The sequence below is a fragment of the Amblyomma mixtum genome, chromosome 3 (assembly GCF_055824585.1).
Source record: "Amblyomma mixtum isolate Tamu chromosome 3, ASM5582458v1, whole genome shotgun sequence".
NCBI lineage: Eukaryota > Metazoa > Arthropoda > Arachnida > Ixodida > Ixodidae > Amblyomma > Amblyomma mixtum.
This window is the reverse complement of record NC_143014.1, coordinates 180,857,985-180,884,444: the sequence shown is the minus strand read 5'-3', so window position 1 is coordinate 180,884,444 and position 26,460 is coordinate 180,857,985. Positions and strand designations below refer to the sequence as shown.

General features: G+C 50.3%; 1 protein-coding gene across 3 annotated transcripts in view; it reads left to right on the top strand.

Moving 5' to 3' along the window:
• Positions 1–26,460, top strand: part of uif (sushi, von Willebrand factor type A, EGF and pentraxin domain-containing protein uif) — a 135,411-nt gene that overhangs the window by 43,771 nt on the left and 65,180 nt on the right. Inside the window, exons 3-4 of one of the 3 annotated variants that reach the window (XM_089582118.1) lie at positions 12,772–12,853; positions 23,897–24,003. In XM_089582118.1, the coding sequence (XP_089438244.1) occupies positions 12,772–12,853; positions 23,897–24,003 (189 nt within the window). Of the gene's footprint in view, positions 1–12,771; positions 12,854–23,896; positions 24,004–25,143; positions 25,395–26,460 lie in introns of those variants that run through there. The other 2 variants (XM_089582119.1, XM_089582120.1) reach the window with 2 other exon arrangements.

Below are 26,460 nucleotides of genomic sequence, written 5' to 3'. Positions count from 1 at the left end.
AAATAGCCCTGCGCAGGTCGGCTAGTTGGTCTGCACACGACCCTGCAAGGGCCATTTTCTCGCAGATCTCTCTCCTCGCGACATATATACTCCCAGACTGTGGACCAGGCGCACACGACTGGACCGTCGCGACGAAATGGCTCGCGCTGTGTTTCGGCACAGACCAGAGCGGTGACCCGTCAAGGGACGTCTGCAGTCGCTTGCCTGTGGAGCTTGAGATTCCTAGGTTCGTTCCGCAGCTGTCGACTCGAAGCAGACACACACTGAATCGACCATTGCGTCGTGTGGTCGAGAAGGGGCGTCGGAATCGCCTTCCTGCACATTCCGTATTACTGATATTGTCTGTTCGGCCGCTGCATACCATTTTCTCGGCTGCCAGTTACAACAGAAGCTGCTGTAGGAAAGAAATAAAAACTCCACGCAGGACTCGTGTGCTATGCGCTATAGTACCGCATGCAGCATGTAGTTTAAGAAAGCTTTAAATTGTGCACACATGAAATATTTTAGAGCGAGGTTTACGCGCTGAGCGCGGGTGGCGTTGAAATGACACTGTGGCGAGGAATTCGGTAGACGGACATTTCGGTGCACAGTGTAACGGTAGTGCCAGTCGGTAAACTTGTCATCAGATGGTTCATGGAGGGTGACGGCTTTGGGCTAGCGCGTGGCAAGAACTCCTTGCCATTCGGTCTGCGTACAGTTAGTGCAACGGAATCGGGACGTTTCGTCAGTTTTCTCCCGCAACTTTTATTACCGGCTTCCCTTTGTCAGAAGAAAAAAAAAACGGTAAACGTCAACTTCACTTCAATAAATATAGTCACAAACTCAGAGGAAAGAAAAGGAAACTGAAAGCGACAGAAAAAAAGCGAGGAACGGAGGAACAGAACGGAAAGAGAAAAGAAAGAAGCACGATGCGAGCTCGCTTTTGCGCGGCTACGAGAGAGTCGCTCCGAAAATCCGCGTTCAAATCGGTTACAATTGTTTCGCGGTGAAAAGCGCAATGCGCGAAGCACGGCGTAGATTCGTTCTCAAGACTTGTACTGCTACCCGCCATGACGTCCGTATGCTTGTACACCGCTTTACAGCGGAGTCCCGTCGTTTTCGTTTCAAAGCCGCAGCAGAAACCAGGGCAGCATTTGCACATGAATACTAATTGGGCGCTCTTTCACTTGCTTCTCGACGCTTTTCCTTCGGGATCTTTGGAAGGGCTGGTGGCGCTCTAAGCTCAGTGGCGCTGTAAAGAAAGGAAAGGAAAAAGATTAACTGGGAACGTGACCAGCGCACGTGTTATCGGAACGCGGCCACGTCTAAAAGCCGGCGAAGCAATGGAAAACGGTCAGACGTGTGCAAGCCCTAATCCTCTGGCAGGCCTATGCTTTTAGTGCGTAAGCACTAACCCGATGGACGTTGCAAAAATCCGTGCTTTCGCACTGATTCGAATGTCGTAAACATTCTCTGTGCTTTTTTGAAAAGCCTATAGTAGTTACAGGGGTCCGGCTGCAGCATTAAGAAATTTAAAACGAACTGAAGTGCTTATATCGGCAGTATAGAAACGCAGCATCTGTTTCTTCGTGTCCCGTCTTCGCGCCGTTTTCGTGCTTGCTCATGTTAAACCAACTAGCGCACGAACAATCATTATTATTGTAGCACATCCGCTTACATTTCGATTTTTTTTTGTACCACCGCTACACGCTTACATGGCTCTGGCGCACTTAACACTATTTTTGTATTGTAGCGAATCTGCAAGTGTATGGTTTATTTGATGAATTGTTCAACCTCTAAAACCGCCAGTTGTCAAAGAGAATGTCAGAGGAAACTTAGCGGCAAATTTTTACCGGAAATGCTCCATCAGCGAAGATGCTTTTCTTCTCCTTCATCCCGAATCGTAAGCAACTATCGCCGGGTACTACAACGAGCACCGCGATCTTCGTCACATGGGCGCTCGCCCATTTCGCCAACATCAAAATGGAGCCGCCGAAGCCTCGAATCGAACTCAGGTGCTAAGCATCGGGTGTTAAGCGATCGGTGCGGGCTACGTGTTGCGTCGCTGCCGCAAATCTGCGTGCTCGACCGAAGTAATTTCGGGGAGCTCACTACGCGGAGGGAGGAATAAGGGCGGGCGACCGCGTGCTTGGTCGACGCGATTGAAGACGGGAGTGTCACCACCGGGCGTCCCCGGTGCGCCCGCACGCACCAGCCTCGGCCCTCGGCACACGCGCGCCCTTCCAGCCCCCTTGCGGCCGGCGGTGTCGACACCGGCGGAACGCGGCATTCAGCGCGGCTGCTTTCTCGGCTCTGCTTGTTCCGCTTTCTTTGTGAAACTGGAGTGAAGCGGACCACGCTGGCCGGCCGCGAGCGAGCACGAACTGCCTCCCTCGTGATTGACAGGGGCACGGCGATTGAGCAGCGGCGGCGGCGAACCGATTGAACCAGCGAGGCGGTCGGTCGGACGACTGGCTGGACTGCTGCTGGACGCACGCGAGGCACAACAGCATGCGTCAGGCGGCCGCGGCGGAGCTGCCACGAGGGAATGTGGAACACACACACGCACATACGTTCGTAGCGCCACTGAAATGGATCATTGTGTTGGTCGGTGCGCGCGCGCGCTTATCGCTCGAGGAAGCAGCTGGCGGCACACGGCGCGCGCTACGACGCCACAGCGACGGAGGGAGGAGGAACAACGGCGGGCCGCTGACTGCTGCTGCTGTTGGGCTGGAAGAAAGCACGCGCTGCCACCCGGGCCCCCTCGGCCGAGGGAGCTGCCTGGGCTCACCCCACACACCTCGGTGGAAGGGGCAGTGCGACACTGGCTGCAGCGCCCAGTACCACGTTCACGACACGAGGAAGAGCGAGCCGTGTACAATGAGAACACGCCCTTCCTCGCATTTCCTCCCAGAGAGTTTAATGCGTTAGCGTAGAAGGGTCTGTGCAAACTGGAATGGCGGCCGCCGTCGCGCGTGACGCGGTGCGAACCTTGTGACGTCATCACAACCTGCCCACCATGGCAGGGCGCGAGAGGTTGCACGGGAAGAGCAACCTAAGTCTGGTGGCTGGGGTTCAAAACCCACCACCGGCCGGGGCAGTACATAGCGCATCGCTTAACCATTGCACCGTCGCACTAGGAGTGGCATGCATGGCCCTCAGCGATATATGAATGTAGCGCAGAGAATGACCAGTTCCACATATACGGGCATTAACGCTGTCGCGTCATGCTCTTTAGGTGCAGCTACTACAGACAAGGGTCGAAGGGAGAAGAGGCGACGAAGGAAGCGCATGGCATGTGCTCGATAGTGAGCGCCTCATTCACATGCACGTTCGCTCAAGCCCTTGGCGCTGCAGATGTGCTTCTGTTGCTTTGCTCGTGTTTGACTTGCGAGGCCACTGCTCGAGGGTTTCGCTTTCGAACAGAGGTCGACCGTCAAGCCTCTGCAGTTCGGTAGTACTGTGAAGACGATGGCCGAGAAACTTATAAATGATCAAGGTATGTGTCTGGTAGGGCACGTGCAAAGGTTTACGCGAGGCATCGTTCTTGTTGACATCCCACATCAGTGAAAGTGTGCTCAAAGGTACTTGCAGCTTGAGCTAAAAGCTACGAATAGAGGTGGCAGCCAAGCCTGTTCAACCAGTTCACGGTATACGAACTGTGCGAAAAAAAGATAAAAAAAAAATAACGAGGACCAGAAAGAGGCTTGAGCCTTTTTACATTTGCCATAGCCAGCTCGACAAATGATCGATGACGGGGGCTTTTTTAAAAAAGCAATAGAAATTATTTTCTCTCTCCTACCCTCTGCATGTCGTTATCGCAGTGGTTCTGCGTTTGATGTTTCCGACTTTCCCTCAGCAGTTTTGATTTTTCTCATAGTACCAAAATAGTGGGAAGTCACACTGCCATAGCGCAAAATGATTTCCTTGTAAAATTTTCTATCCAGTATTTGCAAGCTATAATGAATGCCACAGCAAAGAGCAGATACACATTAATCTTTTTTTTTCGCCATATATACTTAACCTCAGCGAATTCGAACGGGGGTTACCACGACTTTTAGCTTAAATACTCAGCCTATTCTTCTCCCTTACGTCACATCTCTCTACACTCTTCAAACAGTCCACCAAAACATTCCCCGTGAGAAATTTCTCGTTAGCATGACCCAGCGTTTGACAGGGAAAAGATGCCTGTATATGCCGCCGGCCAACCCGCGCACGCAAGGGTTCCCTACTCGCTTTCCGGCACCTCCTTTTCTTCGAGAAACACAAGAAGGCGGTGTGGAGTACTATATTCTTTTCAGCATGCGCTTTAGGCGCTGCAGAGTCCCTTCCACTTTGCCCTCGCTTCTCTCGGGTCCGTGGAATCAATTTTAAAAAGCGCCAATTAGGCGGGAAAAGCTAAACACCCGAGCTCGTCCTGACAGCTGACCAACCCAATGTCACAGAGGTGCCGACGCCGATAGGACCGAGATACCACAGCTCACCAGCCTTTGTTTAGCATGGACAATAGCAAGTGCAAATAGCACGCTAACGAATACACACTTGTGTGCGGGAAAGCGGGGAGCTCTGCTGCAGCCTTATTCTCAAGTCCTGCTACTTTTTCTCCGCGACGCGCGGCTGGCTATAGGAGATGTAATGATAAAGCGAAGCCGTGATCCTGAACGCGGCTAGATCGCGGAAAGCGCGCTTTCTCCCGCTTCGCTGATAACACCAGGCCGCGCCAGTGGTATGCTTTACGTCGCTGCTGGTAGCTGACCGAATGACTGCCGTGTAGAGGGAAGGAACCGCCGCCGCCTCAGTTTAGAACAAAGGGCTCCTTCGGAGAAAGATGCGGCACACGGCTCGTCGCGCCAGTGCTGTACCCCTTGCTGAAACCCGAGCTAATACAGCGACAGTCCCTGTCAGCTGTACAAATAGCGGAGCGGTGAAACTGCATCAACCCTATTTCTTTATCCACAGCCGTTCGTTTTATCCGCGAGCAAGAAGACAACTGCTCCAACACTGACAACGGCACTGTATTTTCCCTTGAACTGTTCTAATTACAGGGCCCACTGAACACTGAACACAGATCGCTGAAACTCCCTTTCCCCTGCCACCATCTCTTCCAACAAAGCATCGTTAATGTTCGTTAAGTCAGTTGTCATCTGAGCAAATTTAGCTCGCAATGACGCTCAGCATTGACTATAAGTCTATAAATGACCGCTTATTTTACGACGCCCTTAGAGTGCCGCTCGGGGCGTATACCTACACAAACAGGTGAGCGTTGCCGAGGAATGCGACAGCAGCGAATGCGCGTGGAATGCGTAATGACAATCGCCACAGGCTCAGCAGGAATCTCGGCCTTCCAACTCCAATGAAGTCACCACCGAGACAACGAAAAACCGGCTAAGATGGCGCGTGCTGGCGCGTTTCTGGAGGATAGCATCACAGTCAACTCGGCACGTCGCTCGACAAGAACCTTCGTGGCCACAAAACGAACACAAGAAACACATCGGTAGAGGACGAGCGAGCCAATCTTCCGCGGGGGCTGCACCGAGCTTTGCGGCGGACAAGGACGCTGCGTGAGAGCATCGCTATAAAAGATAATCGCCGGCCGGCCGAGCAAGAGCGGCGCACACCAGGCCCTCCCCTCGGGGCCGGAGAAGGCACCGTTAGTCCAAGGCTAGCCCGCGGACACACGGCTGGCCGACACGCAGGTTGACCTTGGGCAGAACCGCATTCTTGCCCAGCTCCGGACGCTGCTGCGCGGCCCATCTTTCTGCTGCTGTGTCCACCCTTGCAGGAAGCTGCACGGCCGACAGCGGGAGGAGGAAGCGGAGACACCGATTCATGATGACCACCGCATTAAAACGGGATGCGAGATTTTTACGCCCACCAAAACGCCAAAGGAATTCCGGCGTGCGCACGGCTCGTTTATGCTCGCCAAGAAAGGCGGGAGCGTAATTTTTCCGCGCGGCCAACGGAGATTGGGTTTGCTTGGTCGTTTGAATCCCCACGCGATGAACCTCGCCACTTCCCCCTCTTGTCTGGCTGCCCCAGAGCTCCCGTCCGACGACACGACTACGTGCCCACGACAGCCACTCGCGCGCATAAGCGCGAGTTCTCGAAACGTCATGGGCCGAATTTTATTCTTTACAATATCAATCAATCAATCAATCAATCAGCCTTTTATTTTCTCTATATTAGAGAAGGAGACAGGACTAAAAGCTCGAAAGCTGTATATAGATCCATATACAAAGTAGCACGTCCGCGCTTTTTTGGCGTTTTGCTCTCAGATGTGCATAACTGTGTTCGCAATAAACTGACTCCGTTAGTTCATTTTTTTAGTCCCGTATAAAGCGCTACAGCTCAAGACAATCACGGAGGCAACGAACGTTACTTTAATTCCGGGGGAAGTTTAAAGTGACATCGACCTTCAAGGGAAAGTTAATATAAACTGGAAAATAATTAATTACATGGATTCAAAACATACACCTCCGACTGCTGTCTGCGTCCAGTCATTAATTTCAGGGTATGGACACAGCGCAGTGTGGTAAACGGGCCTTGGAGTGCATGCGTGGTGACAACTGCACACGTGGAGGTTGTAATGCGAACTGATTTAGACTGACATGCGAAGGAAAAAAAAAAACAGTACAGGAGTATATATTCGCGCGTTCAGAGACCGCGGCCACAAATTTTTTGCCACAGCGATGGCGAGTGCATGGTGTCAATTCGGCAGAGACCGTCTGCAACGGAGTGGAACGCCCTTGCGGTTGACGCCAGAAAGGCGGTCAGATTATGGCACGCGCGCTCAAGACTTTACCCGGCGGCAGCCATGACGAATGTCGGGGCTTATAAAGGATGAAAAAACAAAACGAAGCCGAGGACACTGGCGGCGAGAAACGCCTCTGTTCCAATGCTACCCGACGCCTGATTGCGGCTGCTTTATTCTTCGTTTTCCCTGGGAGCCAAGGTTGGCCGCACTGGAAGGACACGGGGATGAAAAACGGAGGCAGGAAAGCGGCGCGGACGAGAAAGTAACCGCGGGTTGCGGACAAAACAGGTCCCCGCGGGAGGCGTTAAGGGCGTGCTTCCACGCAGCATTTCAAATGCGGCTTTTGGCGCCGCGTCGAGCGCAACCATGGTCTGGCGTTCAAGAATGCGCGAGAGCGGCCCCACGCGGCGCTGTCCTGCATGGTCTACGCTCGCCCGAAGAACGCGCGCGCACGCCAGAAGCGCTAGAACTAGACGGCCGTCGTCGTTCGCCACCGCCGCTGTGGCTCAGTGGTTACTGCGTCCGGCTGCTGAACACGATGTCGCGAGACCAAATACTGGCTCCTGCGGCCGCATTTCCACGGCGCGAAATGCAAATGACACCCGTGTGCTGTGCATGTCAGTACACATTGAAGGACTCTATGACCCAGGGGCCGGAGCCCTCCTCCCTTTCTCCCTACCTCGTCTCTCTCCCTCCTTCATCTCTTCCCTCACGACGTAGTTCGGGTGTTCACCTAGAAGTGAGGCATCTACTGCGTTTTTGCTTTCCTCACAACCAATCATGCGTATCATGCGTATCATAATCATGAGTATCATAATCTTGCGATTATGAAGAATTTCATGCTTCATGCCTGCCATCAGGGGCGAAAACCTTTTTTTTTTTTTTTTGCTAAGTGAGGACGTCAGTGTTTGTTTTATTCCGTTGAGCATAGGCGTGCGCTGCCGCAGTTAAGTCTAAATGCGCCTCTCATTTTGAAGACATCCTCGTTGGAGTGAATATTCACTCGCTTCTGACTCCCCCTTTGCTCTTCCGCATTGGATACAATCAGCCGAATGTTATTTCCGAAGTAATGCAGTCTTCGTCTGTACAAAACCTACTGTGGCTTCGAAAGTGTTCTTTGCGGAATCGAATAGAAATAGAATAGAGGCGGCATGAAGTCGATTACCTACTGAACTAAATAAACCCACTGCTTAACGCACAGTTACCGTGCTTTGCAAATGATACAGTGCAGTTCACCACAAAATCCAGGCTGCATTTCTTGAACACCGCTGCGCGCCAGAGTTTCGTGCCATGTGCAGTTCACTTGTACGCCTCTGAGTTTACGCAGATCGAGCTGGCAGCCATCTGGTGCGGCTCATGGCAGTCAGCATCTTCCATTATGCGGACCAAATTCAACACATCCAGCGCGTTCTAATCTGACAACGCCGATATTTTCAGATCACGTGGCTTCAACTTGTACGGCCGCAGCAAAACTTACCCACGTCACCCGTTTGCCATTTTCAGCATCAGGGTGCTCGGAAGTAAGGTTTTGTAGGGTTTAACGTTCCTAAGCAACTCAGGTTATGAGGGACGCCATCGTGGAGGGCTCCGTATAATTTCGATCACCTGGGGTTCTTTAAAGTGCACGGGCCTCTAGCATTTCGTCTCCATCTAAACGCGACGCCGCGGCCAGGATCGAATCCGCGTCTTTCGGGTCAGCAGCCGAGCACCATAACCACTGAGCCACCGCAGCGGTAAACCTCGGAAGTAAGTGAAATATTAAGGCGAAAGCCTTTAATGGCCCATCATTCCGTCCGTCACACTATAGCTGTCAATCATCCTGATACGTCATCAGTGGTGTAATACACCGTAACCAAAAATCATTAAAATCATCGTAAAATGAAAGTAACCAAATGAAATAAACATAGCATAAGAATAATAGCATAAAATATTAATAAAGAAATAGAAATTAACAAAATAAAAGGAAATAAAAATAAAACAAATATATAAATAAATAATAGAAACAAAAATATCATACAAATAACATAAAATTAACACACATTAATGCGTCTGTGACGTCATCAGCACAGTCTATATATGGAGCCGCTGCGACTCCCCCCTGGCGGCTGCCGGCGCATGCGCGTGACGTCACCTATGACGTCATCACCACAGTAATAGGGGCAGCAACAGAGGCGGAAATGGCTTTCGCCGCATCGCACGTTAGTAAGGGCAAAATGTCCCCCCCCCCCCCCCCCCCCCCCAGAATTTTTATTTAAACCTATTAGACCAAGACATTTATCGTTTGTCCTTCCTTTCGCGCTGTTGACAGCAAAATATTTTGCACCACAGCGGTGCCCTAGTGGTTTAAGCATCCGCCTCGCATTCGGGAGGTGCCAAGTTTGGTCCCCAGTGCCACCGGGTGTCTATCGGTGATACAATGGGTGCAAGCTTTCCCCTGGCCTGGTACTCGGCTTTCCTGCGGTGAAATGCTTGACAAATAGGTCTTTGACCCACCTCGAGTAGACAAAACCACCTTGCGCCATGGCGCTGTTTGGCCGCAGATGCCCCTGCGCTTTATAAAAATGAATCATAATCATCATCATCGCTTCCCTTTGTGAAAACAATTCCGTCAGAGAACAAACTGTGCAGATCAGCCTCCTGCGGGCGACCATGGCAGTGCAGTAGTTACACCAAAGAGGCTTGGCGCAGGCTTCTTTCCGCGCTTCACTCCCTCGATTGCATACGTGTAAGCCGCATTCTAGCATCGTCGTACCAAGACGTGCGTTTTTAATTATCCGAAGCTCCGTATGGCGAGTACGTGATTTGCTTGGTTGGCTTTTTGTTTTGCTCTTCAACAAAGTACTTTTTTTTTTCTCTCGCACTGTGCAAGCATGACAATGAGAGCCTTCCAGGATCGCGCCGGGTTGCTGCCGCTGCACCCCCTCTCCTTGCAGGTGCCTCGAGTCCGTACAATGCTCCCCTAGAGTGACGTCAATGCGCTTGGCTTTGAGAAGGTGAAGTGACGCGTCATTCCAGGATTTCTGTAAAATGAGACCGTTTTCCTTTACTGTCTCGTCCGGCACCGTGCCTGTACTCCTAACGCTGGCGTCGAAGGAAAAAAGCGTCTTTTTCGAAAAGCGTCACAGTCTTCGCCGAATGGCTTGAATGAATCGTGATAAGAGCCAGCGTGACGGGCTATCTTGTTGTAAGTGCGTCAGTTGCCACTGTTGCCACTGGTCAACTGCCTTTCTGTTTGTTTGTTTTTTATTTGTGAGGGTTGAGATTGCTGTATTGAAGAAAATCTTGCCTGCTGAAGCTGAAAGAAAATTAAGAAGGATATGCATTTCGAAATGCGCTGTGTCGCTTTCTGCGCGACGCGATAGAAACAGCAGGCGCAAACTAACATTTCTTTTTTTTAACTATTACTAACGCCAGGCTTTTCCCGAGTTGAACTGCAATTCTGATACAACTTCTTATCCTTGTGCTCCTTAATTCACAGTATATACTTCACCTATTTACTGTGACATAAGTTCTATTTCCGCCTGCGTGTGCTTTATTTTTTTGCTTTGACTCATCGTGTCATTTCCTTGCACGGGCGGTTAAAACAAAACATGCGAGGCGAAATTACTCTTCAAAGGGGAATGCATTGCTGGCTCTTTTTTTTTTTGTAACTAATTAAATTGCAGTAAAAGCTGCAGCAAGCCAAAATGATTTCACCGCATTGAAATTAGTCAGGAGAATGAAACAACGGAATTACTCCAAACGCCTTTTTCTGTTCAGGCAAAAGTTTAGGGGACGCTCAAGCTTCGTCACCGGGTCCCGTTCGCATCACCCGCGCAACACTTGCACAAAGACCTAATTCCTAATTACCACACTCATAATTACTCATGCACGCATTAGTACGTGTCTCTGAGACAGTTCACTTAATCAAAGACCCCAACGCAATCACTAGGTCCTTCTTTATTCAGCTTAAACCAATGAGCCTTCGTGGCCTATAGTAGGTAACGTGCCCGTCTCTCAATCCGAAGGTCCAGGGGTCGATTACCGCCCAAATTAACCCAATCGTCTTTTCAGCTCAATTACTTTTCTTCGGTTACAGAAACCTCCTTGAGAAATTTGACGACAACCCAAACATTCTTTGACCTGTTTCTGAATTTTAATAAATCTTTGCTTCCATCGGGGTTTTTCGTTCAGGGCCAACGACGCCGGCGCCGACACGCTATTGCGTTAAAACATCTTATATGCCTGCAGCGAGCCCATACGCCTGAAGGGTCCCTCGTTATCTTGTTGGCGTTGGAAAAGTTTCGTCGCTTGAACGAGACCGCGCCTTCGGTCGGGCTATAGTCGTTGCTCAGATAAGACCTACGTGACTTGCCGGTGCGAGACCACATTTACCATGTTTTCAGTTCCTCTGTCGATCTGTTCGGCGAAATCTACCTGCTCAAAACGGTTTCCCAAGAGCCACTGTGTATCACGCTCTACTAGAACCGCTGGCACGCACCCTTAGGCGGTGACAAGCGATGGTACTACGTCTTTACGTCCATTTTGCACAGGAATTTGCAATGCACGTGAGCGGAGATGCATTTCTCACTTTTCTGGGCTAAAGCCGTTTAGATTTCGATCTCCTGCCTCTTGTGGATAAACGTCTCTTGAGGCCCTTGTGTTCTTATACCTCGATAAACGGCGAAAGATTAGGCAAGCAGCAGCGTGCTGTAGTTTGCTCCCAATAGTGCGATGTCATATTTCATCTCATTTCAAAAGATGTGTTACATTTTGTCATGATGACATATGAATTTAAATGCTGGCGTTGAAGGATGATGGGCAGGTGATAGCAGCAATGCAGTGGGAGAGGCTGTTCCAGTCTGACGCGGCTCGTGGAAAGAAGGAGGTGGAAAAGGTTATGGTACGGGCGCGTGGACGAGTAACTTGAAGGGGTTGACCAGTGCATGCGCAGCGGACGTGCGCAGTTGTGTGGTTCTTGGCCCAGTGAGCTGTAATAAAATTTGTGAAAAAGAGACAGGGTTGCGATGCGACGACGGCAAGAAAGACATCGTAAATCGGACAGTGATTTCAAGGATGACACACTGACTTCGTATGAATATTGGGAGTGAATGAAACGGGTGGCGTGATTTCGGATGGCTTCAAGTGCATCGATTAGATACGCTTGATGGGGGCTCCAAATGGGGGATGCGTATTCTAGTTTCGGCCTTACCAATGATGTATAAGCGAGTAATTTGACCTCTTTTGTTGCGTGACGTAAATGGCGCTTCAATATATCCTAGGGTTTTGTTTGCAGATGAAATAACGTGAGTGACATGTTCACGCCAAGTTAAACCATGACTTGCAATGATATCTAAGTATTTATATGAATGAATGCGCTTTATAAGATTGTTAGCAGTTCTGTAAGCGAACGACAACGGGTTAAGTCTGCGGTGAAACGAAATGAGCTTGCATATTTCGGACTCTTGCAGTGATGTTTTCAACTTGTACCTGTCTTGTACAAGACACTTGTACCTGTCTGAATAAACTTCTTATCTTATCTTATCTAAAAAGCATGCCGCCTGTGACCGCCGGCGTCTTCGTGTGATTACATTTAATCTAAGGTTGCCCTTCGCTGTTCGGAAGGAGTTGTTGTGTTTATACGCGTATTTAGCGTATTAGCTCTCGCTTCTTCGGTCTCCGCATAAATCGAAAAAAGTCTGTGTCGAATTCGAACTATCGAGGACCGACTATTTGCTCTTTTCTCAGCTCTGCGGTCTTCCGGCTCTCGCGCGTTTCTCTGCGTGAAGAAAAAACCGACAAAAGTAATCAGTAGTCCTCTCGTTAAGCCACACTCAAGGGTAATTCATTACATTTTTCGCAGTTTTAGAAACTAACTTAATTACTGCAATTTGGTAACACTTACATCACTTATTCCATGCGTGATAATGGTAACAGCATGAGTAACGAACGTGGTATTGTGCTACTTTGTATGCGGAACTGCTGCATTTTTCTTGCTGTTGGCCCGTGTTTCCTGGTCACTCACTTCCGACGCCTGTCTCCCTTTTTCTCTCTCGCAGGCTGGTCACAAGACGGCGTCTACTGCTACAAATTCTTCAGTAATCAGCATTCGTGGAGGAGAGCAGAGGAAGTCTGCCGCAGGTGAGTCGTCCCTGACTGTTGAGAACTTTCGTGCTGTCGCTCGGACGCGGATGGCAAAAAGGTCGGCCATTCAGCGATGCTGTTATAAATGGCGGGACTCTGTCAGCAGCGGGAACCTATTCGAATGTCCACTGTGTCTCTCCGCCGCCTCAGAAGGTGCTCTGGGGCGTGGGAACTTTGCTGGCGCCGCGTTGAAGCAGGAATAGCTTGTTACGCCACGGAAGTTCGTTCTTTTTTCTTTCGTTTTTCGCATGAAGAAACTGCGCCGATCGTTGCAGGAAAGCGTAGTAAAAAAAGAGTGCAACTACCATTCGCTTCAGTGGCGCGGCTGCACGCACAACCTCCCTGAAAAAGGTTTGGTTTATTGAGGTTTAACGTCCCAAAGCGAGTGAGGCTATGAGGGACGCCGTAGTGAAGGGCTCCGGATAATTTCGACCACCTGGGGTTCTTTAGCGTGCACTGACATCGCACTGAAAAAGGTAACTAATGAGCGCCACTTCGCTAAACTGTAAATTTCTCGGTGATGTGATCTAGAGCAGACGCAGTAAAAAAAAAAAAAAACTGCCTTCTCATTGTTTTCAGGGCATCCACGTATACTGAAATGTATATTTAACTACCGCGAACGCAGCATGTGGCGGGCGAAGGACTGCTGCCCGTGCGGGGCTTGAGTTTCGGTGTCCAAAATTGACCGCAAACAGGAACATTGCTTAAGGGTAAAATAGCGCGAAAGACGTTGACGGAAGGCATGCCGGAAGGACTCTGTAAGGCTAATCCCACCTGTTTATTTACACCACCACCACCACCAAGTCGCGACATCCCTCCTACGGCCATGGTCGACGCGCATAAAAAAATAAACGCTGGGTAGTTGCCCCTCAAATCCTCAAGGTCGACGACAGCATCTTTGCAATTAGCAGCCCAAAATTTAATATTTCCCTCGAGCGGTCGCGCTTTTCCAGAAAAGTTTGACGGTGCCTAGTGTGCGGTATGTCGCGAATGCTTGATGCGCACTGTCAATACGCCCGAAGTCTCTCTATATTTTCATGATTTCACAATCGCCAATCAGCATCCAGGGTCCATACATTTCGTTTACTGGTGCTGAATGACAGGCATGAGAAGAGGAGGCGGTTGCCTAGAGTGTTGAGCATATTTCACGTCGTTTGGTGGTGCTTTCCCGTACCCCTATAGAGAGAGGAAGTAGGTCGCGGCAGCGTCACTCAGACTTGAGCCATGGGTTTCACAATCTTTAGAACATGCGCACATTGTTCGAACAACATGGAGGTAAGACCATGCATCGCTTCTCGAGTAACTTTTACTTTCTTTGTGATGGCACCGATTTGAAGCGTGCACTCGCTCACGTGTGACACCGCGAGCAGCGCTCACAACGGGTCTACGCCGTGCGTCCAAGAGCACCCGCGGCGGTCGCCCATTCCTTTGCCGTCGGCCCCTGCACGGCTCATCCGTGCAGGGGCCCGCCCAGCCGACGAAGAACTGAGCGCGATTCCGCGGGCGCCGACGTCAAGCGCTTCAGCGGGTGGAGGGAAGAAGATAAGCGCAGCTACCCCCTCCCCTCCGTACTCCGCGTTCTACGCTGCCGCGGAACCTGTTTACCCCGCGAGCGGGTCGAGACGCTCCCCGGGCCGCATGCCGGCGGCGGACGCGCCAAAGGGCTGCGACGCCGGTGACCTCACGCCGCCTGGTATCTGGGTCAGAAATGCGCCCGCGGACAGCTCCTTCCTCGCGGGATTCTCCGATATGCACGCTTAATCCATGCGCGAGCTGCCTCGGCGCAATCCCGATCGTGTAACGGGGGGCTCGCAGTCGCCTTGCCGTTCAACTGCCGCCTCGATCGCATGCTTACAAACGCTTGTTCGGTCAGGTGCGTTATGGGGGCAGCCCGAGACAACACATTAATGAGGAGTGATGGGCGGGATGAACGGGACACCTGCGCGGATCCCGCAGGACAGCGCATTGCCAGATCGTGGAACAAAGGCTTTGCTGACAGAGAAATCGTGTTGTGACATTACTGGCGTATACACGCACACTGTGCGCCACGTCATCTCGCTGAAGGATGACGCGGAACTGCGCAAAGCTCACTGCTACGCACATTCTCGAGGCAGGCTGAAAATTTAGTTTTTTTTCTCTCTCGGTGTTCACGTGATTAGCTGTTGTCCTTCGCCCGAAATTCAGGGTAGCCTGTACGCAAGTTGTGCGTAGTCAAAACACTGATACCCTTTCCATATAGAATATGATCGCATGGCTCGAGAACAGTAGCGGACGATGCACTGCAATTTACGCTCATTGCGCTTGCGCCCCATTGTTCATGTTGGGAACAGCGCTAACACAGGACGGAGCGATAACACAACACAAGCGCTGACTAGCAACTGGCGTTTATTTCAGAAATACAGACTTATATACATACCGCTACCCCGCAATCAGGATAAACAGATTCAACTTGCTGCGCGAAAAGATGGCGAAGAAAAAGGCACGTGCTCAGCTCATGACAAAAGAAACTTGACTAGAGATGAACCGGCATAAAGGTGAAAGAGGGTAACAACAGGGTGACCGGGTGAAAACAAGCAAGAAAAAAACAATAACAAGGGTAAAAAATTTAAACTGCTAGAGGCGCGCGTCAAGGATGAAATGAAAGTAAGTGGCGAGGTGAATGGCACGTGCTCATTTCGAAAGGGGGAAAAGGGGGCGATATAACGACAACAAAAAAGAGGATGATCTGGTGAAAACCAACATCAGGGAGGCGGCTGGTGAGTATCAGGACTGATGCCCAAGAGAAGCGATTTCTTTTGAAAGTAATGTTATAGACGGCGCACTGACACAACTGTGATCTCTCTTATTGATGATAAAAGCTTCCCAGATTTCTCGAGCATGCTGGCTGAAATATTTCTTGATGATGCGGGTTTTGTCAAGCAGGGGAGAGCATTTGGTGCGGTGAATGACTAAGTTAGACCCCGTAGTGGCATTATAGGACCTTCCACAGGAAAGCGGAATTTCGTGCACAACGTTGTTCTTACACTGCACAAATTTTGAAAAGATATACATATATTTTTATTTATGGGGGTTTAACGTCCCAAAGCGACTCAGGCTATGAGAGACGCCGTAGTGAAGGGCTCCGGAAATTTCGACCAGCAATCAAGATGAACAGATTCAACTTGCTGCGCGAACAGATGGCGAAGAAAAAGGCACGTGCTCAGCTCATGACAAAAGAAACTGTAGTAGAGATGAACCGGCATAAAGGTGAACGGGGTAGCGTTGTTCCCAACATGATCGTAAACCCACAAGACCCACTCTCCACTCTTCTAGCTGAGCGCCATTGTTATCGGACGTCGGCAGTCGACATCGCAGGGAGCGAGACACGCGCTCGCGTGTTCCCTTTCATATTGGGAAACTGTGTACTTTGCACCGTGCATGCTTACTCTTGGTAGTCGCCCACCTTTCGTCCACTTCAGTTCCACATGGTGTCGACCAGCGCTGATTAGTATGGGGCTCCAATTCCGCTGCGTCGTGACGGTGCCAGTGCGGACTACATCTGATGTTCATATATAACGTCGAACATCGCTATAACGAAACGGTTTATAACCAAAAAACAGATATACCGAAGGAATAGTCACCCCTCTTGGAAGCTGCCATAGAAGTCCTATCTGACACCTCGTTTTTACGAAGTAAAATTTTCCTACAGCGGGTTGCAACGAAGCTCCAATGAGCCCCATGTACCGGCAGTTTCGCGCTGAGTATGTCGATTTGTAACTGTACCCAACACTATACCGGTACCGATTAAATGTGGCATATTGAAACCACCGCGCAAAACAGGCGGAAAACTTTTTCCGCCTCAACAGGGGCCTGCATGGACCGTTTGCGTAGATGATTAGTCAGCTTCGGGGCGTGGTTTGACGCTTTCGAGCCCCTTCACCGAAAACTGGGTACGCAGCCCGCTGAACTACGCCACGCTGCGCGGTGCGACGGCCCACTGCGCCTCGAAATAGTTATGAAGGCCAGAATCAGAATGTTTATTTCAAAGAAAATAATGCAGAAGGTGCTGAATAATTATCTGGAGCTCCTCCTGTCTCCAACCTCCTCGATGCATACGGTCCACTGCCTGCGAGCGCGTTCTGCTTCTTTGGTTCTATGTGCAATATACCTAGTTTCCGTTTTCGCAGCATAGCCGCACGGTTGAAACCATCTTGCAGTGTGTTTGGCGCACTTGACGGTATCGTCCAGTTGGTTTCACAGGGCCAAGCGGCGGAAAACGAAAGCGCAAAACCATTTACATTGACCATTAGGCGCCCATCATCGCAGCCTTCGGTGCAGCGTACGTATTCTTCACAAGACATTCCTGTCAAGCGGTGAAGTGTTGTGGCCCGCGTGCTCCTGGACTCTGCGGTGACGCCGAGGAAAACGAGTACTCGCGAAGAAATGATAGCCCCCAAACTTACCAAGAAATTAGATCAACATACGGACAGTCAAAGACCCTCTATCCACCCGCGCACAAGTCGCTGACCAAAACTCAAACGAACGCGTGGCGACGGCTACAGACAAATACCTACCCACGCCCTCTTCTACTCTCTAGAATACACCCAGGTCGATACACATCAACATGCAAATTCTACTCACAGCCAGCCACACTACCACACTCCGTTTGGGAGTGTTAATACCTACCCTTCACACAGCCAACAATCACCACAACCGAACAGTGGGAGGAACTACTGCGCAGCTCGGACACCGCCACTCAAGAGAGGACGGTCATCCGGGCTGCGGAGACCACCGCGGCGCAAGGGCTTGCGGACGTCTGATCTCCAGCCCCTCCCTAAAATCTCAAAGTAAAGTTGTTAGCTACCTATCTATCTGCGCCGCATGTTCATTTTTACAGCCGCCCGTATCGGCTTCAGGAGCTGTAAAACGGAGCCGAATATAGCGGATTGGTCTCTCAATTCAATTCAATTCAATTCAATTTATTGTCCAGTTATACACTAAAACGTTCTCCGGGCTAAAAGGTCCGCCTGGGCCTTGACTGAGTCCCGGAGACGTTTACAGAGCCCCCCCCCCCCCCCCCCCCCCCCTCTCCTCTGGGACAATATTCCTCCCAGACCCGTTTTTTGATTCATACCGGCAGCGAAGCACAAACACACAGAGAAGGAACACGCAAAAAACACGAACGAACGCTGCAGACCCGTTTTCTAGGCGCTGAAACCCATGCGGGCCACGGAATAAATAAACGGGTGCGCGCTGGTATACGGCTGACATATTCGGTTGGCGTATACGAGGTCTGTTAGAAAAGTATCCGACCTTTGGCCGAAGAAAAAAAAAAGGCATAACTGGAGCGTTGGAAACTTAATTACCTTCAAAGTAGTCTCCTTGGGACTCAACACACTTCTCCCAGATGTGCTGCCACTGTTGGAAGTATTCCGAAAAGGCCTTTTTCGGAATGGAGTTTAGCTCAGCTGTCGTTGCAGCCATAATGTCCTCTCTTGTCTAAAATCGCGCTCCTTTCAATGACCTCTTGATTTTGGGAAACAACCAGAAGTCGCAGGGGGCCATATCAAGAGAGTAAGAAGCCTGTTGAACAACAGGGGTCTGGTTTTTCGCCAAAAAAGTCTTAATCAAGTGCGAAGAATGTTCAGGAGCATTGTCGTGATGAATGCGCCAATTTCCTGTTGACCACAACTCCGGTCTCTTGCGCCGCATAGCATCACGTAGGCGACGGAGGACATCCCTGTTATACTCTTTGGTCATTGTTTGACCCTGGGGCATGCGTACTCGTGGTGTGCCACACAGCGAAAGTCCAAGAAAGCAGTCAGCATCACTTTGACGTTGCTGAGCACTTGGCAGGCCTTCTTTGGTCTTGGGGACGTGGAATGCTTCTACTGTGACGACTAGGATTTGGTTTCCGGGTCGTATCCGTACACCCAAGACTCATCACCAGTGATTATGGTGTTGATTAAGTCGGGGTCACTGTTTGCGGAATCCAGCGTGTCCTGTGAGACTTTAACACGAAGCTGCTTTTGCTCCACCGTGAGCAGCTTCGGCGCGAATTTCGCCGCAACTCTCTTCATGGCCAAATCTTCGGTGATAATGGAATGTGCAGAAAAACTGCTGATGTCCACCTCTTCCGCAATTTCTCGGATAGTCACACGACGGTCTCGTATCACCAGAGCGTTCACTTCGGCAATGACCTGGCCATTTCGGCATGTTGATGGCCGACCGGAGCGTGGCTCGCTCTCCACCGATGTGCGGCCATCTTTAAACCAGTTGTACTATTGCTTAATTTGTGTGCTGCTCTAAGCATCATCACCGAAAACCGTCTAAATATTCCGAATGGTTTCCACTTGGCTGACTCCCCGTTTCTGGCAAAATTTGATGCATTAGCGCTGCTCCTGTCGCACCGCCATTTTGCTTGCACTAAAAAACCGACGAGAGCACTGCGCACTACCTCACTCAAACGCTGCCTCCCAGCGACTGACGCTATCGGCAGGCGGGAAAAAATTCGTGCATGCGCACGAAGGTTCAAGGTCTTCTGGTGCAAGCGCGCTTGTTTCATATCGATCAGGTGTTCGCAAAAAAAAAAAAAAAAGGTCGGATACTTTTCTAACAGACCTCGTATTCGGCCGCGTGGAGGGCATTCGGTGCGTGTGTTGAAGGCTCCCGCAAAGCACAACGGCAACATATTGAGCGACAGCTATGTTGGCATGCAACTGCAGCTAAAGTCGCGTACCGCTATAACGAAGCAACGGATATAACGAAGAAATTTCAGGACCCCTGCGACTTCGTTATAACGAGGTTCAACTGTTTCTTTTTTTTTTTCTGTTCTCAAAATACGTGCGCTTTGGGACTGGCGCAAAAACTGCAGAATTTATTTCCGATCTAGCTACCTTGCATGCGTCTATGCGGCTTTTGAAAATGGCCATTAATTCGAGAAGTTATGTGGACTTTCGCACAGTGCTACGAAGCCGTGTTGTTACGACAGTCTATTTTTAACGCTTTCATCTCTACGTCGTGCCCCCAAAAGCAGAGAGAACGGTAAAAAATAGAAAAGCAAGTGGCGGATCAGCGTCACACTTCTTGAAGCGTTACGTCTGTTTGTGGGCGCATCGTTTGGCGTCGGCGCGCACGAAGAGATGATTTAGAGCTTTTCTGGCGAATAGTTTGTTTCTTCCATTTTTTTTACTTTATTTTTTTCTCTCTAAGCACGACAGCTAAATGCGAGGAAAGGAGCGAGACAGGAGGAAAAAGACGGTTTGCGTGACTCAAGCACTGCCCGAAATTGCGTATACCACGGACAGCCCGGCCAGCCGAAGCCATTACTGCCAGCTGCTTTCCCCTCTCGTCGTCTTCGGCCTCACGATCTACGGGCATCGCGCCGATCTGCGAGCTGGGCAACCTTGTACACACGCGCACCGCCGCTAATGCGCCTCCACGCGACATCCTGGTGGCCAGGGGCGGTTCCCCGTCGAAAGCAATTGTGTTCTGTCAAAAGGACCTTTAAGAGGCCCACAACCGCGCCGATGTGGACAACTGCGAGAGTGTCATCGCACCGCCGCACCACGGAATGCAGTTTGGACGGCCTTAAAAGTTCTGACCGCATGCCAGCGTGCCCGAATTAAGGATGCACCAATACGTGAAGGGTCTGCTGCGCACTGCTACATGAGCCCGATATCGCCGTTGAGCCAGTCCAGGAAAATCGTGGAGTAAAAAGTAAAACAAGAAAACGAAACTATGGGTTAACTAATGCTATAGCGTGTGAGCTGCATGACGACGACGGCAGAGCCGTGCAATCACCGCAGAAATAACTGTCAAGTGTGCGTTATTTTGCAGCCGACGATGACGTTGCGGTAAGCCTAAAGGACTACTTAGCGGTCGCACGCTGTGGTGGCCGCTGTCCACGTCAGTCGTATAATTCATCGCCAAGTGAGCGTTACGTGTGTTTGCTAAACGAGGGCAGCAGCTCAAACCGAAGACAAGAGCAGACAGGACGGACGATATATCTTCTTCTGTTCGCGCTGCCCCTCTTGTTTCTCGAATAGCAACATGGACTGCTGCCTATAACACGCTTTATGCCACCGCGAAGGTGGTGCATGCTGTTCGCTCCACAATGACCTCTGTAATGATCGTGTGGCGAGACGCACAGACGTCGTCACAAACCCTGCTCACGATCGTTTTGGCGACGACGACGAGACCGCGAGAAGCGTTGAAAGTAGGCTCGCACGTGAAGTGACGGGCCTCATGATGATGCACGGCGTGCAGCTTCAGCGGTGCAGGCCAGAGTATAATGGCGATAAACATACGCGCGTTCTTTCGTCGCGCTTCATGTACACCAACAAGGCGGCCACTGTGCCTTGAGTGCCACTGCCAGCAGACGCTGCAAAACGACCGATCTCCCGGAAGCCCGACGGTGACAACAATGCTGTACTCCGTCGGCCGCTCCGTGTTCTAATACATTCGGTATCTTCTAATAGCTGCCGCTGCCAAAGGCAGGCATAGGGGGCCTGGGGGAGTATCATCAGCGTCAGAGCAAATAGAGCCAAGACGTCTACATACTTCCATATCGGTGTGATGTTTCGCAGTGTAGGGAGGTGTGGTGTTTGTAGAGATGTTGCGGTGTTCCACTTCTGTGTACGCCAGTGCCAAATGCGCCGTCATACGAAGCAGACTTCAAGCCAGCTGTTTAGGAGAGAAAATGTTTAATCTGTGCCGAGGTAAACCCAGAGGTCTTTGCGAGGCCCTCTGACGCGGCGACTAGTGCTCGAGCGCAGTTGCGCGAGGTCAGCGGCAGAGCCGCCGTCGCCACGCTGCGAAAACAGGTTGTCGAGTAGGAAGTGCGCCCGCCGCCGACTGGGCGTCGTGAGACGCGGCCAGACAAGCACGGGCGCCGACGACTCCAGGCCACCGTGCACGAAACCGGAAGACGCGCTGCTGGGAAACGGAACCTTGCATGCGCTAGTCGCGCACACGCAATATTCACGAAACAGGCGCTATCCGCCGTTGCCGCGTCGCAAGCAGCCGAGTGGCTGAAACCACTGAAACCGCGCAGTGTGCTGCGTCGAGCGGGGCGAAGCTCTGAAGCGCCGCTGCATGGAAGTTTCTGTGGTATGGTGAGATGGAAGAGCTGATCAGTTTCCTGGGCACCTTAATATACTCCAGCGTTACGAAATGACGGGAGCTGGAGCACAGACTAGCGAAATTTTACGGCACAGTCGCTTAACTCATAACAGCATTTATGGCACAGGCGTTTGGAAAGATTTGCTTCATTGTTCGGGTGACTTTCAAATCCCTTATGGGGGATTTGAAAGTAAAAGAGAAATTTGAACTGTGCTGAATGGAAGCCTGTGTATCCAAAATTTCGCGACATCTTGGCTGCTATTTTTCATAACATGCTTAGAAATCGTACTTTTCTAACTTTCGTAATTCATTGTTCTCAGGGGAAATGGCCCCGTGCCCGGCAGTATGCAATCTTTCACGCAGCAGGGGCTCGCAAATGTCACAAGGCGCAACATCTGGAAAACAATCGGTAGCTTTCGCAATAGGCTGCCACTGGATCCATAATGGATCCATATGCAGCCCAGTATCCGTGATGGATGCTTGGAGTTTGTCACCTTGTTTCTCAAGCTGGAGAAGTTTTTCACGTTGGATGCTTAAGCCTGACGTTTCAGGAATATTTGAAGTATCCGCAAGCCTTTTCATACTTTTATACGGTTCTTCATTGTGTATTCCTCAACGGCCGCAAAGCATCGCTGATTGGTGATCGAGGGCGTCCACTGCTTTCCTCATGTGCGCTGTCAAAGTGTCCGCTTTGGAATCGTTGAAGCCGCTCAGAAACAGTGGTATTTGGTGGATCTTCATTCGAAAGATGCTCTTGAAGGAAGCTCAACCAGCCACTGGTGGTATACTGAGACCACAGTGGAAATGGTGCTGCATATGATTGTTCGTTTTTGCTCGATCGAGAATTTGGCGGCTTGCACCATGCAGCTCTATTTTTGTTTACATTTCTAGTCAGCGTCCCTATCTGGGAAAGCACTGTGAATAAATTGTACCTATAAAACGAGACACAGAAACGTCACTCTAAAGCTCGACAAGACAAGAAATTCATGCAGCCAAGTGTACTGTCAAAGTCTACGAACTTTTGGACGTCCCCTCGTATGTACAAACATTAAGGTAAAACAAAAATAGCAGGAAACGATATCCGGACGTGTAAGGTGACTGGTTGGAACATGGCGCGGAAATTAAGTCCCGAAGTCGAGAGTCACCCACTGCGCGAATCACGGCCACTGCGAGGCGCAGACCCGGCTACAAACGCAGAAAAGGATGGGAGAAAGCAGCGCCAACGACACTGGAATGTCCTGCGTTCTGGCCGCTTATGAATCTTCGCAAACTACGGCATTTGCGATAGCCGGTACTGCGCAAAGGTTTCGCGCGTCCATTCCTTTTCAAGAGAGCCACGCTGGTATTCTCGAGCTCCACTCTTCGAAAGTGGTAACGAGCCAAGCTTGTGTAATGGTGCTACTTCGCTTATTGTTTTTGTGCCTTCATTTGAATTGCTCCTTTCGCGTTTCCTTTGTCTCTCCTTCTACCGATGATGTGCCATGATGGGGGGGGGGGAGGGGTGGGGGGGTTAGGGGAAGTCTTTAATAGACACGGGGAAGGGGGCACAAATTTTGTACCAAACATTCCCTGCTACCTAGAAGATATGAAAGCGCTCCCTTGAACTTGCCCCCCCCCCCTCCCCCCCTTATGGAGAGACCTGTGCACTCCAATGAGGGAGGGAAATATTCCCTTTCATCTGCCACTCCCTTCACTGTCACGCTAGCAGGCTCATGAGAATCGGCCGACGACATTGACTGTAAGGGGGCCCTTTGACGGGGAAAAGCCGCTTCGTTCTTGAGTTGTATTGGACTACAGTGCCTCTGTTTTGTCATTCATGCTAATGTTTATGTGTACATTCAAAGTAACGTCATGATGTCAGTAACAAAGCTCTGCTCCAACTTATGCTTTTTTTGCTGTTCATTACTGATGCCATGTGCTTGTTTTCTTTTTTTACAGGTACGGCAGCCAGTTAGCATTAATATTAAATTACAATCAAAACAATTTCACAAGAAGCCTTGCAACTACTGGTCTCAAGGATGTGCCTCAGAGTGCATACTGGATAGGTAAGTCTGGAAGCCGTGAACTTCGTGAATTGAAACCATAATCATTACTATGATTATCAATAATTTATCGGCGTGACAAATTTTAAATGACCACAGTTATTTGTTAGTTTGAAACATCGCTTTTGTGCAACACCAAAAAATTACCGGTAATAATTTCGAACTATTCAGTATGAACCCTTCGTGAACTACTTTGTCTCGAACGAAAAAGATCGAGCAACGCACTTTTATTTAAAACAACTCGCTTAATTCGAATGGACGGATAATTCGTTCCACCGCTCGGGTCACGTCGAACTCGCGTGTTAGACTCCTTAATATCAAGACGCGATGGCAGCTGCTCGAAAAAATTGTACCACTAAAAGCTATTTTGACTCTTTATTATCTACAATGGCGCTTAAGTGCAGGCGGGTAACCAACCAAAACATCCGAAGTGCCGAATGTGCAGAGCCGCGTTCGTGCGGTGCTAGAGTCATGCGGTGCCGGAGGCGCGCGCGCCAGCGGAGCGGCTCATAAACATGGGAGCCAAAGCAGCCAGCCCGCTGACGTGACGTCAGGCGCAAGCTGTGCAAAAGCGAACACTAAGCCCGAAGTGCCCGCGCGAGCTCTCCGCAACTAAGGGATGGTTATCGTCACTGGACAGCGCTTGTTTGCCTTCGTGCTCTGTCCTAGTGCTGCTATGCGCTGCTGAAAACGATGCAACACCAACCAGCCCGACGTTTGTCCTCGTCAAATATTTTCCAATCCCAGCACCAGTGATTCGCTGTCGTTCACACTTGGCAGCTCGGGGGAGATGAGGAGAACCGAAAGGAGTCAAGCATTTTGTCACTAGAGCAGCACCGCCATTTTCTCTCGGTCACGGTTTCAGCGTAGCCGCGCGCTTCCCACGCTTCATCATCGCGCGTCTGAAACTAGGACCAGAAGAGTTCCATGCGCCTTAACTACTGCTCTACACAAGTCCGCAAGGCTACTCTGTAGTACGGCAGAAGAAGTTCGTTCCTTCATGCCCGCGCAGTGCGCACTTAAAAAGCCCGCCGGAATTGTCAGCTTCAACAGGTCCCCTTTGCTTGTATTTAAAATGGCTCCTTTTAGCTCAAACTCAACCACAATCCAAGAAAATGCACGAAACTCAAAGCAGTCTGTGCTAGACGCGTTTTTGTTATTTCGGTTTCTCATTTCTCGAGCTGTTCCAGGTTTTCCTGAGCCGTGTAACTGCCTCCATTAGGTTGGGACGCGGTGAAAGGATAAATCTTAAAAAACATGTTACATGTACGAACCGTTGGTGACTGGCTCGGCACCCTACGCAGTCGTGATACCGGTGTGATGGCCAAGGTGCTGGCCGATCACGGATCGTTCGCTGACGTACAGTACTATGATCACCGTTACCGTGAACATTCGTACGTGTTTCTTTCGCGTGCATGCCGTCACTGAGACGCTCCCGCGTTGTCGGTTGTAGACCGCGTCGTCTACTTGATGTGCTTTCTTGACTGACAAAGGTCTCCTTATCTCGCGATATATGATCGCGATATTATTGCGACAATATGAAACGCGTGTGTGTTCACGGTATGAAACGCGTGTGTGTTCACGGGAACGGTGATCACCTTAGTACACCGGCTGTAGCTTTGATCAAATTGCCTGCTATATAATTGCAGACAGTGGAGCTTGGGTGTAGAGTTGAGGCTTATTTGTCACACCAGAAAAACTGAATACAGTCGAGCCCGCTTAAAACGGCCGCAGGTTTAACGAACGCTCGTTTATTACGAAGAAGCGCGGCGCTACCATCAAAATAGGCATTAGGGCAATAATTCGTCGCAGATACAACAAACAGGTTTGCTATAACCTCTTGGTTATAGCAAACGAAGCAGAGCCTTAGACTCGCCCCTGAAAATGAAAAACTTGTGCTTCCAGTAAGTGCAGAGATCAAAAGTTTCTCAGCTCACGCAACACCACCTCTGGAAAGAACATGTGCACCGAAAAAAAAGTAATGAAAAGGTGGCATCGAAACCAAGTAACTGTTGGCCAGGCACGCACCGATGGCCCACAAGGCCAATCATTGCCTACGTGCACGCCAGATGTGCAAAAGCATTCCAAGTGAAAGAAGCATGGTGGAAGTGCCATAAGCAAAGCTACTGCTTGTGGTTGTGGATCAACTATGAGCAGCGATTTGAGAAGTTTGAATGCCTTGCCAGCCACTCTGGTCAAGTGATATGCGTTGCCTGCCCAGTCGGCTCCAACTTTTGGGCTACTACCACGTGCATGCAGCATGAGATAGGGAGCAGTACAGCTGACACATTCTGTGTGCATGAGCACTGTGCTATACATTCATCGCTGCATGGGCCCATCAGCGAGAGATGACGCTGTCAAAAACACGCTTTCAGAGTCATGCAGATCTGTGGCAACACATCGTTAATGCATTGATGGCCGTATCTTGCCACAGTTATACCCTGTTTTATACATCAGGTG